This window comes from Mus musculus, chromosome 3 (assembly GCF_000001635.26).
Source record: "Mus musculus strain C57BL/6J chromosome 3, GRCm38.p6 C57BL/6J".
Taxonomy (NCBI): Eukaryota; Metazoa; Chordata; class Mammalia; order Rodentia; family Muridae; genus Mus; species Mus musculus.
In genome coordinates, this window is record NC_000069.6 from 94,040,535 (window position 1) to 94,055,372 (window position 14,838).

At 41.7% G+C, this 14,838-nt stretch overlaps 1 protein-coding gene across 1 annotated transcript; it reads right to left on the minus strand.

Moving 5' to 3' along the window:
- Positions 1-7,446: 7,446 nt before the first annotated feature.
- Positions 7,447-14,351, minus strand: Tdpoz9 (predicted gene 9125). Its single transcript, NM_001163730.2, has 2 exons — positions 14,236-14,351; positions 7,447-9,655 (listed from the first exon to the last, which is right to left on the minus strand). The coding sequence occupies exon 2, from the start codon at positions 9,583-9,585 to the stop codon at positions 8,488-8,490; it is 1,098 nt and encodes a 365-aa protein (NP_001157202.1). The 5' UTR covers positions 9,586-9,655; positions 14,236-14,351; the 3' UTR covers positions 7,447-8,487.
- Positions 14,352-14,838: the final 487 nt, after the last annotated feature.

A 14,838-nucleotide genomic window follows, 5' to 3' on the forward strand; every position in this document is an offset into this window, starting at 1 on the left:
TTACAGAGACAAAATTTGGAGCTGTGACGAAAGGATGGACCATCTAGTGACTGCCATATGCAGGGATCCATCCCATAATCATCTTCCAAATGCTGACACCATTGCATACACTAGCAAGATTTCGCTGAAAGGACCCAGTTATAGCTCTCTCTTGTGAGACTATGCCGGGGCCTGGCAAACACAGAAGTGGATGATCACAGTCAGCTATTGGATGGGTCACACGGCCCCTAATGGAGGAGCTAGAGAAATTACCCAAGGAGCTATAGGGAACTGCAACCCTATAGGTGGAACAACAATATGAACTAACCAGTACCCGGGAGCTCTTGTCTTTAGCTGCATATGTATCAAAAGATGGCCTAGTCGGCCATCACTGCAAAGAGAGGCCCATTGAACTTGCAAACTTTATATGCCCCAGTACAGGGGAATGCCAGGGCCAAAAAGGGGGGGTGGGTGGGTAGGGGATTGGGGGGCTGGGTATGGGGGACCTTTGGGATAGCATTGAAAATGTAAATGAGGAAAATACCTAATTAAAAAAAAAAGAAGGAAGATACCAATTCAAATAAACTAGTTTCCTTACTCACAATGTATACGAGGCTACCACTTCAGTTTAGGTTCTTCTACCTGTGCCTCTTGAATATAATTTCAGAAGACAGCTCTGACTTTAACTTCAGAGTTCATCTTTTGGGGAGCTATATTTAAGGGTGTGTTTGCTGAAGTGGGATTCGTGAGTTTGTTTTGGTTTTGGAGACAGACTCTCCATATGTGTGACAGACACACATATCAAACACCCAGAACTGCTACTTTCTGAATTTCCCAATGCAGGTCTCTTAGAATTTCACATGTTTTATGTATATAGAGAAAAGAGTTATTTTCATCCCTTCTAGACAGGATTTTAAATCATTGTTCACAATGATCTTCTTGTATATAAGCAATTTCCTGTCACAATCTCAAGATTATTGTGAACTAAAAACATGAATCATCCCCCCACACAATGACAAACCATTTTCAGGTTGATTTGGGCTCCCTCTATTTCTCTCATTTGAAACAGAGTGTCTTTACATGGTCTTTGCTATTTGGAACTAACTATTTACACCAAACTGGGCTAAAAAACACAGAAACCTTCCTACCTCTGCCCTCTGATGATTAAATGCTTTACTTCTGAAAGACCCCCGAAGGGAGACCCTCACTCAAGTTTCGGGAACGTCACGCACCCAGTGGGACACTGAGACCGGACTCTGTGATCACTCGAGTAATTTTTATTGAAAGGGAGACAGAACGAGAGCTCAGGCCAGCATGCTGGGGTCGAGACTCATACACCAAGCAAGGAGTAGAGGAGTTTCGACCCCGGCCTGAAATTGTACAGAGCTTATAAAGGCAAAAACCACAAACCAGGGGGAGGAAAAGGGGAATTTTAAAACCATAAATTCTCATACAGCTAGGTCATGTGCTACCTTAGGCAACGCTCCTGGGGTGTTGAGACATTCCACAGAGGTGGTTGGAACATTATGATTGTTCCAGAAAAGGTAAGATATGTTCCGGGAGTGGCTGAGGCTCAAGGACCAAGTGTTTATGACCCAAGTGTTTATGAGCCTAACAGGTTGCTAGTAATTTTCCACTCTTCACTTCTTTTTGTTTGTTTGTTTTTCGAGACAGAGTTCCTCTGTATAGCCCTGGCTGTCCTGGAACTCACATTGTAGACCATGCTGACCTCAAACTCAGAAATCCACCTGCCTCTGCCTCCTGAGTGCTGGGATTAAAGATGTGTACCACCACGCCCAGCTACAATGCTCGACTTCTTAATTCATTAGGCACAATATTAAGAGTGTTGGGAAAGGACAACCCGCAGCAATCAAGCACTCTGGAGATCCAGCCTGGATGTCCTAGACATGGGGAGGGGGAGTGGATATGAGGAAGCAAACACAGAAAGACCCTCCTGGGCTAAGATGCTCAGATCAGTTTATTGTATCTGCCCGGAAATTACCTGGAAGGCAGTTGTGTTCCAGGGTCTTTTGTTCCTTCCTGGAATTCTTACATGGTGCTGCATGGCTATAGCTCTCTGGGAGTTGGGGGAGGGAGCCTCTCTGCAGTTCTCTGTAGGCCCCTCAGACCCAGTCAGCTTTCATTCCACACTTCTGTAGCGTAGATTGCTGCCTGAGCTGTATTTGAGGGGTGGGAGTGGGGTAGGGGGGAAGTGAACTTTTATCTCAGGTTAGTTTAGTTCTAATCAATATGTTGGGTGCCATTTTGTTGAGGTAAATCTCCAACCCAAATTAGCCTGTGCAAAGGAAACATAACTCAATTAATATGAATACAAGCTGCATGCCTTGAGTGGGCAAATCTACCACGACACTACCTTCTTCCCCATCTATGAGATCCTTTATAACTCACAATTTCTCCAGACCACGTGCTTCTGCTCCATTTTCCTTCCACCTCCTCTTCCATTGTCCTCTCTTCTTTCTTTTCCTCCTTGTCTCCCAAACTTTCAGCTCCATCTTCTCTTCTCCTGCCCAATCACCAGCTCTAGCCTTTATTTTACAAATTAAGGTGGGGAGATCACAAAAAGTCACCTGAGTGCCGCAGACTCTCTGGGACCCTTTGTGTGGACAGGTCTCTAGGTGCAGATGGGCAAGGAGTCCGCGGGAATGACAGACAGATGCACACAGGAGATTGTGTAGAATCTGAATGTAATTTGTCAAGTCAAGCATCAAACTTTTTATACAGAAGAATAACAAGAAACCAGGCGAGATACATTCACCAAGTTACAGTGACACAATACAAAAGGAATGTATACATCAAAAGAAAGCAGGGACCAGGCCGCTGCCACTAAGAAGGGAGCCAGGTGTAAAGCTAGTCTATTGTTAAGCCCACTACCAGGGGTTCTGCTCTAGCAGACCTTCTCATGAATACAGCAATACCGGAACCCCCTTATTTCCTGAGCCCTGATAATATCTTGTATGTGTGTAACTTTTAAGTATCTGTGGAGAATTTCCATTTGTCAGAAGAATTCACAAACTTGCTTCTAATATGCAATATAGCCTGTACTGAGGATTTCTATCACAGTGGGATTCCCTGGCTCTTTCAGGGTATTCCCTTGTTGGATGAGACTGGCTATGGTCCTTAGTAAACACTCTGCAGACCAGCCCAGATCTGCCAGCTCTATCTTGTAATGCTTAATTAGTTACTGAATAGGTAACTTCCTTACTGCATTCCTACCAGATTCCAAGCTCCTCAGCTTCTGGAACTTTGGAAAACTGGTGGGAAGCTTTAGCTATGTCAGAATTCAATCTTAAACCAAGGATCAATTCCTAACTCTAATAAGCAGCAAAACATAAGCAGGTCTCTTTAACAAAAATCATAAAAGACAATTATAATAAAAGACAAAAATCACATGATCATCTAGTTAGATGCTGAGTAAGCATTTGACAAAATCCAATACCCCTTCATGATAAAAGTCATGGAAAAATCAGGAATTCAAGGCCCATACCTAAACATAGTAAAAGCAATCTACAGCAAACCAGTGCCCAACATCAAACTAAATAGAGAGAAACTTGAAGCAATTTCATTAAAATCAGGGAGTAGATAAGGCTGCCCACTTTCTCCCTACCTATTCAATGTAGAACTTGAAGTCCTAAAAAATAAAAAAAAAATAAAAAAAAAAGAAAAAAAAAAAAAGAACTTGAAGTCCTAGCCAGAGCAAGTAGACAACAAAAAGAGATCAAGGGGATACAAATTGGAAAGGAAGAAGTCAAAGTATCACTATTTGCAAATGATATGATAGTATATATAAGTGACCCTAAAAATTCCAACGGAGAACTCCCAGACCTGATAAACAGCTTCAGTTCAGTATCTAGATATAAATTAAACTCAAACGAATTGTGTGGCCTTTCTCTACACAAAGGAGAAACAGGATGAAAAAGAAATTAGGGAAGCAAAACCCTTCTCAATAGTCACAAATAATATAAAATACTATATTGGTGTGACTCTAACTAAGGAAGTGAAAGATCTGTATGATAAGAACTTCAAGTCTCTGAAGAAAGAAATCAAAGATCTCAGAAGATGGAAAGATCTCCCATGCTCATGGATTGGCAGGATCAATACAGTCAAAATGGCTATCCTGCTGAAAGCAATCTACAGATTCAATGCAATCCCCACCAAAATTCCAACTCAATTCTTCACTGAGTTAGAAAGGGCAATTTGCAAATTCATCTGGAAAAATAAAAAACCTAGGATAGCAAAAACTCTTCCCAACAATAAAAGAACCTCTGGTGGAATCAACATGCCTGACCTCAAGCTGTACTACAGAGCCATTGTGATAAAAACTGCATGGTACTGGTACAGTGAAAGACAGGTAGATCAATGGAATAGAATTGAAGACCCAGAAATGAACCCACACACCTACGGTCACTTGATCTTTGACAAGGGAGCTAAAACCGTCCAGTGGAAAAATGACAGCATTTTCAACAAATGGTGCTGGCACAACTGGTGGTTATCATGTAAAAGATTGCGAATTGATCCATTCATATCTCCTTGTACAAAGCTCAAGTCTAAGTGAATCATAGAACTCCACATAAAACCAGAGATACTGAAATTTGTAGAAGAGAAAGTGGGGAATAGCCTCGAAGATATGGGCACAGGGAAAAAAATTCTTAAACAGAACAGCAAGGGCTTGTGCTGTAAGATCAAGAATTGACAAATGGGACCTCATAAAATTGCAAAGCTTCTGTAAGGCAAAAGACACTGTCAATAAGACAAAAAGGCCATCAACAGATTGGGAAAGGATTTTTACCAACCCTAAATCTGATAGGGGACTAATATCCAATACATACAAAGAGCTCAAGAAGCTGGACTCCAGAAATTCAAATAACCCCATTAAAAAATGGGGCACAGAGCTAAACAAAGAATTCTCAACTAAGGAATACCAAAGGGCTGAGAAGCACCTGAAAAAATGTTCAACATCCTTAATCATCAGGGAAATGCAAATCAAAACAACCCTGAGATTCCACCTCAAACCAGTCATAATGGCTAAAATCCAAATTCAGGTGACAGCAGACGCTGGCAAGGATGTGGAGAAAGAGAAATATTCCTCCATTGCTGATGGGATTGCAGGCTTGTACAACCACTCTGGAAATCAGTCTGGTGGTTCCTCAGAAAATAGGACATAGTACTACTGGAAGATCCAGCAATACCTCTCCTGGGCATATACTCAGAATATGTTCCAACTGTTCCAAAACTATTTCTTCATTAATTCTTTGTATGGAAAATTCAAATTCTTCATTTGCAGGATCCCTTCAGTATTTCTTTTATTTATCGATTCTATTTCCATTTTCAGGTGTTAAACATTTTTTTGTTTGTTTGTTTGTTTTTTGTTTTTTGTTTTTTGAGACAGGGTTTCTCTGTATAACCCTGGCTGTCCTGGAACTCACTTTGTAGACCAGACTGGCTTCGAACTCAGAAATCTGCCTGCCTCTGCCTCTGAGTGCTGGGATTAAAGGTGTGTGCTAACTCACCTGGCAAATATTTTTACTTCTTTCCCTCCACTGTTTGTTTTGTTTTCATGGATTTCTTTAAAAGATCTTTTCCTTTCCTCATAGTGTATGTGATTTCATGGATTTCCTTAAAGGATTTCTTTTTTCTCTCTTTAATGACCTCTATCACCTTTATACAATGTGTTTGATGGTATTTCCTCTTGTTTCAGCCATGTAGGAATGTTCAGGAACTTCTGTGCTAAGATAGCTGGGTTCTAGTATAGATATAACGTCCTGGCTGTTACTGACTGTGTTGTTTATGCCAGAATATAAGATTTTGAGATAGCAATGGATAAAGATTTAGATCCTAATTTTTACATTTATCTCTGTTGGGTAGCAGTTCTGTTCCTTGTTTTCTGTTTCCTCTCTAGATTTTTGATGAGTGTGATTGCTGTATTTTGTCATAGTTAGGATTTGTTTTGTTTTGTTTTATTTTTATGTGAAGAGACATCATTACCAAATTTATCTTATAAAGGCAAACATTTAGTTGAGGCTGGCTTGCCATTTTGGAGGTTGTACTAGTTTTATGTCAACTTGACACAGCTGGAGTTATCACAGAGAAAGGAGCTTCAGTTGGGGAGATGCCTCCATGAGATCCAACTGTAAGGCATTTTCTCAATCAGTGATCAAGGAGGAAAGGCCCCTTGTGGGTGGGACCATCTTTGGGCTGTTAGTCTTGAAGTTTGACGGAGTTCCGAGTAGTGGGGAGATTCTATCAGAATCTGCTTATTTTGTCTTCTTGGAATTCAGGGCTGGTGGGGGAGTACCCTCATTGAGGCAGGGAGAGGGCGGTGGGAATAGGGAGCTTCCAGAGGGGAGGCCTGGAGAAGGGATAACATTTGAAATGTAAATAAAGAAAATATCCAATAAAAGGATAATTTAAAAAAGTGTACGTACCCTTATGAATACATCAAATAAAAAAATAATAAACTTATGAAAACAAAAAGGGAAAGAGGTCACCCCAGAAGGATTGCTATAGAGTTGGGCATTAGACTGGTAGGTGTTCTACAAAAAGTAATGGAGAGGGGAAGATCTATAGACATCTTCCATGTTTCACATTCAGGATTAGTCAGTGAGTTATCAGTGAGTGAGTGCATGCTGGAGTTAGGGGTAGAATACAGCAAGGAAATAGGGGGAGAGACCTTATAAAGAATTGTCAGTGGGACTCATAAGAGATGTAGTCAGGCAGAAAGGAAGAGTTCAGCTGTTGGTATGATATAGCTCAATAGATGAACATAGGCGATTGAAGTTGGCGTGGAGGAGGGAATAATTCCATAAGTGTTTCCCTGCCCTGTTCTTTTCCTGTGTTCTTAGTGAAATGCCTGCTGCATTTGAAGGCTGGGATAATGGGCTAGCTTTTGTAAAGGAAGAGTAGAGAAGAAGTTTTTGTGATCCTCCTGGGTTGGTGCTTTACAGGAAAGAAAGAGCACAGATTTCCTGCTATACATCTGGGAAAGAGAATGGGGAAATTGTAAGTGGGGGATCAAAGAGAGAGGTGTGGGTCTGCCTTTAGAATTCTGTTACCACGCACAGACTGGCACTTTTGTTAGCATGGGGGCACAGGTGGCCTGGGGTCTGGGACAGAGCAAAGAGGAGGAGGAGGGAGATTCAAAGGAGAAGATCTGTGTGGTCCAACCATATGGGAAGAATGGGCAATGAAAACTCCAACAGGTGGTATGCTACAGAGGTGGGGTTGAGAAAGTAGGATAGGGTTTGTGGGAACTGATGTAAGAGAAGATCTGTAAGCAGCAGTCTAACTGGTATGCTGGCAGGCATGGCCTGCAGCCATAGTACTCAAACTGTGACTCCCCATCCCTTTCTCGGTCTAATGACCCATTCATAAGGGTTGAATATCAGATATCCTGTATATCAGCTATTTACAGTAGGATTCATAACAGAAGCAACATTACAATGATGAAGTAGCCAGAAAGTACTTTAATGGTTCTGGTTGTCCACAACATGAAAAAATTCTTTTAAGTCCCAGCATTAAGAAATTTGAAAACCACTAGATGAGGTTATATACATGTGTAATGAATCAATCCCTTCAAATGTTTTCAAAATAGACGAAACATTTTTGCATGTGTTGACCCACAAACACTTCTCCCAGAAAGAGTAGACTCCCTCCAATTTGGCCTGCTCTTCTTAGTTGTCATAAGAGCATGATGGTGGAGTTCTAATTTGCCACCATTAAATTCCAAGAAAAAGGACAATGATTTTCTACTACTGGTGGGACAGCAAGGATTCTGCACAAACATCCACAGCTGAGCTTGGCTAATTAGACTACACGTTACTTATCTTAACATAAATATCTCTGGAATCCAGACTGATTTCAAAAGTTTTATTCATATTAAAAATTATTTGGTTAAAGATTTGTCTATGCAACTGTTTGTGGCTATGGAGACCAGAAGAGGGCTTCAGATCCGCTGAATAACCACTTACAGGTGGCTGAAAACTCCTCTGTGTGTGCTGGGAACTTAAACAGAGTTCTCGGAGAGAGCAGTAATTGCCTTTACAGCTGAGTTCCCACAAAATAAGTCTTTAAAAAGAAACTCTACACTGTTTTTCTTTCTCTGATGAGTAAACACTCATGTTTGATTTCTCCTTTCCTCTGACCACGGTCATCTGTTCTGCTCAGTCCACTGCAGATAGGTTTCTTCAAAGAAACTCAGTTAGCCCATGCCTAGGGCCAGCACCTAAATTATTCAGTTTGTAAGACATTAGACAAAAAACACACAAGAATATCAAAAGTGTAGATGTCAGGTAGAATGTCCCAAACTGCAGTGCTGCCCTTCCTACACCCACTAGTTAACCATATTACAGGCGATTTAAATCCTCATCCACCATGATGCCTTTCCCCAGATTTACTGTAAATTCTTCCGCAATACCATAGTCTAACCAGAAGTCATCGGTCACAACACTAGACCAATGTTGTTGTTAGTTGCTCTTGGAAGAAAGATGTAAATCATAGCTGGTTAGATCCTGAGATCACTTTCGGCTCCAAGAAAGAACACTGTGCAGAAGCCAGGGACTGGAATGCTTCAGCCACCAAGTGGGGATGGGACTCCACCATTGACTTCCACTCTGAGGTCTCACAGACCTCAGAGGCATAGTAGGCAATGAAATCAAGGGCCTGAGTCTTCAGCTTCTCTGTGCTGTGCAGGTCAGCCAGGATGAGAGTGTGTGTAGCATTCTTCACAGAGAGGTTCCTGCAGAAAGCATCCTCACACAGGACCTTCAGGCTCACCAGGCCATACTTGTCAGCAGCTGGCAGCACATCACAGGCCATGGAGTGGCTGTGGAGGTATGGTGCCTTCCCCGTGTAGATGAAACTCATCATCTCCTTGAAGACTTGGGGATTCAGGTTATGGATCTTAATGGGGGTCTTTAGACTCTCCTTCATTTCATGTTCAAACATGGCTCTGAAAACTGGAGAGCGAGCTGCTAGGATTGCCTTGTGAGCCCTGAATTCATGGCCAGCTACCAACAGACAGCAGTCTGTGAAGAGGGAATTCTCCCACAGCTCTCCTAGGTCATCTGTCAACAGGTGCCTTGGATCCTTGATTGCAGGTGTTATGTTTTGACTAGGCATGTTATATTTGCGTCCTAATATGGTCACCTTGCAGCAGATGGTGAGCTGATCTTCAGGGAGAAGGCAATTCCGATGGGAGAGGAGGAGATCTCGAGGGAGAAACTTTTTGAATCCACTCTGTTCATATGTCAGAAAGCATTCGACAATGGGGCTCTTTGTTTTTTGATATTTCTCTCCTTGGGAATTTATGATCCAGAACTTGAACTTTGCCCAAACTGGGCTCTGCAGATGGCTGAGCAAAACTAAGTAAACTGACAGGTAATCTTTGCTTTCTTTATCAGCCCCCTTTGGGTACACCCTCAAACACCATGCCACTTCCTTATTCTCCTCTGATGAGAACACTGGGCTTGTAATCCTTCTCTGAATTCCCCCCATGCAAAATGAAAAGTTGCTAATGGTCCATTTATAGCAGAATTTCTCAACACTGCTCTGTGTGGAGCCCCAGTTCTCGAATTCCATATCCTCTGACATTTCTGCTGGAGGAGTTTTGGAGGTTAAAGTTGGTCTGAGAAGAAGAACTAGAAGTTATTTATCCTTCCTCCTGTTGAATTAAATTATAGGTCACTTTAGATTTTAGTTTGAATTTCTCTTAGATCCTCTTTCTCTCTCCCTCTCTCTCCCTCACCCTCTCTTTCTCTGTCTTCTTTTTCTGTCTTCCTCTGCCTCTCCTGTCTTCTCATCCCTACTCACCTCCACTTCCCATGCTATAAGTAAAATTTTTTCCTCTACTAATCCTGTTATATGGCTATTATCTGAGGGGGAAGGGATGCCTCAGCATGGGCCCACCAGGGTACCACTCCCTACCTCACCATACCTGGCTCTAGCAAACATGTCCTGGAATTCATTTTTAAAAACACAACATTGATATTGTGATGCAGATTTAAAGACTTGCAAGTTAACATCTTCTGCTTCCACACATTGCTCACTAGAACTCTCCATCCAAACACCAGCAAATGGGTAAAAGCTCCCTCTCCCACACTGGTCAGTGTAAATATCACCTGGTCCCAAGGGAGGGATATTGAGCTCACAGCCACCCTGTGGTGTCCTTGTGGATGGAGACAGTCCCAGTCTTTATGATTGTCCTCCTTGCTGACTCCTCATTTTAGGACATTTTCTCTTGAGTGACATTTCCTCTCTCCTCTGTGTCTTTTACTTTTCTTACTGCTGAGAAACCCCAGGCCTGGATAAACCATTATTTACCTCTCTGCTCACTCAGGTACTGGCCTGATCTCAGACCCCAATTGACTACTTGAGGTCTCGGTGATCTGTCCCTCCTGTTGTTTTAGTTAACTTATCCTCAGGATGCTGCCACTCTCACCCAGAAAGGATATGCCTTTGCAGCCACTCCCAGGATCCTTACTGAGATGCCTCCCACTCTTTAAGGCTTCCGAATTCACAGGCTACATTTGGCCCCAATATCCACTAAGCAATGACTCTACATTGCTGTTTAAGGACACTTAAATATATTTTACAATTCTCTCACCAGCCATCCAGAAAAATGGAAAGGTTTCTCTGCAGGGTCCCCTCCCACCACCTCCATCTCTTGCCACTTTATTCTTTGCTCTCCCTCCTGCATACAGGCACAGTGAAAGACTGCCTGGGCTGGGGTATGATAACCACTGAGAAACAGTGTTCCCCCTTGATTCTGAAATTGCCTCTGTGGCTGCCTCTAGCCTCCTCTCTCTACTTTCCCCCTTGCATGCTTGCTCTCTGCCCTACCCAAAACCATGGGGGCCAAACATGCTTGCTAGAGTTGCAGGCAGACAGAGCACAGCTGCAGGCCCTGCCTCTTACTCCCTGCCCCTCCCAAGGTGCTTGCTCTCTTTTACCTTGCAGCACTTGTGCCCTGCTCACACCAGTTTGAGTTCTGCCTATGCTTCTGTGCTCCTGGGGCCTACCCACCACCACTACTCTCAACTCTGATTACTTTCCATTCTGTTCTGCATCAGCTCTAAACCAGGTGTAACAGCTGACCTGCTCCATGTGTAGATCAGACCCAGTGGTCTGGCTACAGTAACAGAAGCTGACTATGGAGAAAGCAGTGACCTTTTGTCCAAACAAAATGTGCCCATTTATCTCTATATGTTTGTCATTTTATATGTTTTTATCTGCTGATAAACAATTATCTTTGCCATTCCAAGACAAAACAAACATGTGACATTCCTCCAGGCAGAGCTGTAGATTCAGCACCATCTTGGTTTGGGGCAATCTTGTGAGTGTCTGAAATCTTTACTGTGGGCAGATAAGATTCTTCTATGTTATTGCTTCATTGCCATTTTAGCTAAGGGAGGTCACATGAATGGCTGTAGCTTCAGTGCCATCTTAGTTAATGACAGTCCACTAACCACCCATAATCTTTGTTGTAGGCAATTCCTACCTCACTGCCTTTAATAACTTTAATATTAATTTAATATTAATTTAAAGATTTACAGTAGTAAAAAAAGGTTAATGATCACTGCCTTATGTTTAGCTTTTAGGACAGAGGACCCCCCCCCCAAAGCAAAACAGTTACAACCTCCCCTACCCCCGCCAAGGTCTCTAAGAAGATGCAGGCACAGTGACAAGACTGCCTAGATTGTGTTATGATAACCACGAGTTACAGAGCTCCATTGCCTTGAGGCTGCCTGGACTCAGCCTACACTATCAAACTGAGGATACCCAGAGAGTTAAATCTCTCATATTGCCTAGGACAAGTTGAGTCTTTTCCCCTAGTTCCTATTCCACAAGAAAATTGCTTCTTATTTTCTGGGCCTAATGGACACCCAAAATCTGCCCAAGTTGTGATGGAGAATGCAGGGACCTCAGAAAACATTCTACATAGTTGACTATTGATGAACCTCTGTCATTTTAATTAATGACATCTGGATTATAATTTATTTTCCCCAAATTTCTAACTACATTGAGAGCTGAGCTAACTACAGCTAGAAAACAAACCTCTAGCTCCTTACCAAGGTAATTTACCACCTTATTAGCTCATTAGTCAATTTGTTAACTACTTAAGACTACCAGATCTCTTATCATAGACAGGTTTTCTTTACTCTCCAGCTTCAAGATAAAGGATACAGAAGTTCAGATGTAACCTTCCACAGACATAACCTTCTGTTATTTCCTTTTCTAAATTTAGTTATCATTTTTCCTTCCCTTGTTAGACTACTGTCCTAACATTAATCAATAGAGTACTTATAAATTAGCCTAACCCTAATAAAACATTCCAGTATATAACCCAACTTTTATAATCACAAGAGTAAATTTTAAGTTTCTTTTTATTCTCTTTAACCTATATAGCCTTTAAGTGTTTCTCATGCTAAATCTATACTATCAGCTGTCATAGGTACAAATATGAGTTTCCTTTGGTTGTCTTTTTTTTTTTTTTTTTGCTTATTTTGAGACAGGGTTTGTCTGTGTAGACCTGGCTGTCCTGGAACTCACTCTGTAGACCAGGCTGGCCTCGAACTCAGAAATCCACCTGCCTCTGCCTCCCAAGTGCTGGGATTAAAGGTATGTGCCACCACTGCCCTTTGGTTGCCTTTTATCTATAGACTTAAGGTGTTTCTCATGCTAAACGATAGGATTAATTATCATATTCACAAGGTCATCAAATTTTCCAGTTTCCATTAACTGTCCTTTCAATACAGATTTCAAAAGGCTTCTCATTATACCTTTTTTTTTTAAGTTTCCTAGACAGAAGAAAAAGACCTTCTTGCTCCTTCTGCTCCAGAAAAGGTTTTTGTCTTCCCTAAGCTCATCTTAAAAACTCTTCATGCTGTTACAAATTTATCTCTTTTGTAAACTTATAAGCTCCAAGAAACACAATGAGATCTACCTCTCATGGACCAAACAGACTCCATCTTGATAATTACACCTACCAATCAATAATCTACATTCCCATTTGCAACCTATTCTAGAAGATGGGATTCCTCTCCTGTTCCCTAGCATTGGGACTCCCCTCACCCCAACCACCAAGACCTAAGGGTTTCAAATGTACTCCTAAGAAAAATGTACTTCTTTTCTCCCAAAATATATACATAACTTCATTCTCTACTACATATGTATTATTTTCTTCTCCTCCTCGTCTTCCTCGTCCTCCTCCTCCCCCTACTTTTATCAACACACACACAATGATTCAGCATCTTGTCAGGTCCAGGACTTTACTCAAAATCCACTTCCATGACAGATCCAGAGAAGCAACCCAATGCTCCAATCTACTCTCACAGACACAGATGCTTCAACTGGATGTCCTCTATTTACCTACAGGTGGTTCCACAGACCCTGAATAACAAGGAAACAGTCAACTCTCCTAAGACTGGGCCAACATCTCCATCCATATTTTCTTTGGTTTCCCAAAGACTCATCATCCCAAAGTCAGCAGGAAATAACTAAAGATCCTGTCGACCCTATTCCTGCTCCACAATTGTCTCTGTCTAGTGTTACCTTTTATTTTAAATTAATCCAAAATGAAAGAATGTTATCATTCTTTCTACGCTCCAATCAACAGTTACCTGGCAATAGCCAGGTATGTCTGATTCATTATAAAACAGTTTATTTACCCCCCTCCTTGCACTTTTATTCTCTCTTATTCTCCCTGACTGTGTAACCACTTGCTCCCTCTCTCCCCTTCCCCCTCCCCGCCTTTACTCCACATGTTCCTAGCCTAATTCTCTTCTTTTTTCTCTTACTTATTCTCTTCTCCTCTCTTTCTCTGCCTCTATTCTCTTCTCATCCCTAGTCAACTCCCCTTCCAATGCTCTAAATAAACTGTATTCTATAGAAAACATGTACTAAACCAAACTGTACAATAAACTCAATTAGACACTGTGGCTGATACCACAGGGGGATGAGATGCTTCAGCATGGGCCTGCCAAAGTACCCCACCCACTCTACCATATTTGGTTCTAACAAACATATCCCAGCTCTCTTTTCATAAAGCACAACAATTATTATATAGAACTTTGGATGAGCTTGGAAAATGTTACACATTCATATTCAAATACATTGTATTAGTCAGGGTCATGTAGAGAACACACAGAATTAATTCCATTATAATAATAGGAAGTGGATATGTGAGAAAAACTTATAGGATCAGATCCAGTTAATCCAACAATGGCTAAAGCCAGTACTTACTTAGTCCACAAGGTTTGAAGTCTCGGGTGTTCCTCAGTAGATGCTGGAATTCTGAAGAAGTAGGCTCCAATACCCGTGAAGAAATGGGCTTGCTCTTATGATGAGAGCAAGCAGACAAGGAGAGTTTCCTTCTTCCATGTGCTTATATAGGCTTAGAGCAGGTGTGGCCCAGTTGAAGGTGTGTCTTCTAGTCTCAAAGCTGGATTAAAGGTGTGTGTTTTCCTGCCTCAAAACTCAGGTTAAAGGTGTGTGTTTCTACCTGGAGTCTGTATTTGAACTGGATTTATTTACTTCTACTTAAGAAAAAAAAATTAAAGGTATGCCATCAAGTTTTGCACGGTCCTTAAGTCCAAAGGTAGTAACACAGGAAGAATAGCCATCACCAGTTTACTTTGCTTGCTAGGGTCAGTCTTCAATAAATAAAGTGATCATGTCAATCTCTGCACAGAGATTGTTTATTTACCCTTGTGCTTGTTTTACACTGATACTTGCTATAAAAATGATCAGGGAAGGAGTGTTTTCCTTAACATGTCAGAAGTCTGAGTGTTGACAAACTGGAGGGAATGGGGAAGAGCTCCTATATGGTGGGCAGGAAGCAGAGCC

What these genes read in the sequence shown, in the direction of transcription:
- Tdpoz9 (NM_001163730.2), bottom strand. Translation starts at nt 9,585, where the DNA reads ATGTCAGAGGATATGGAATTCGAGAACTGGGGCTCCACACAGAGCAGT.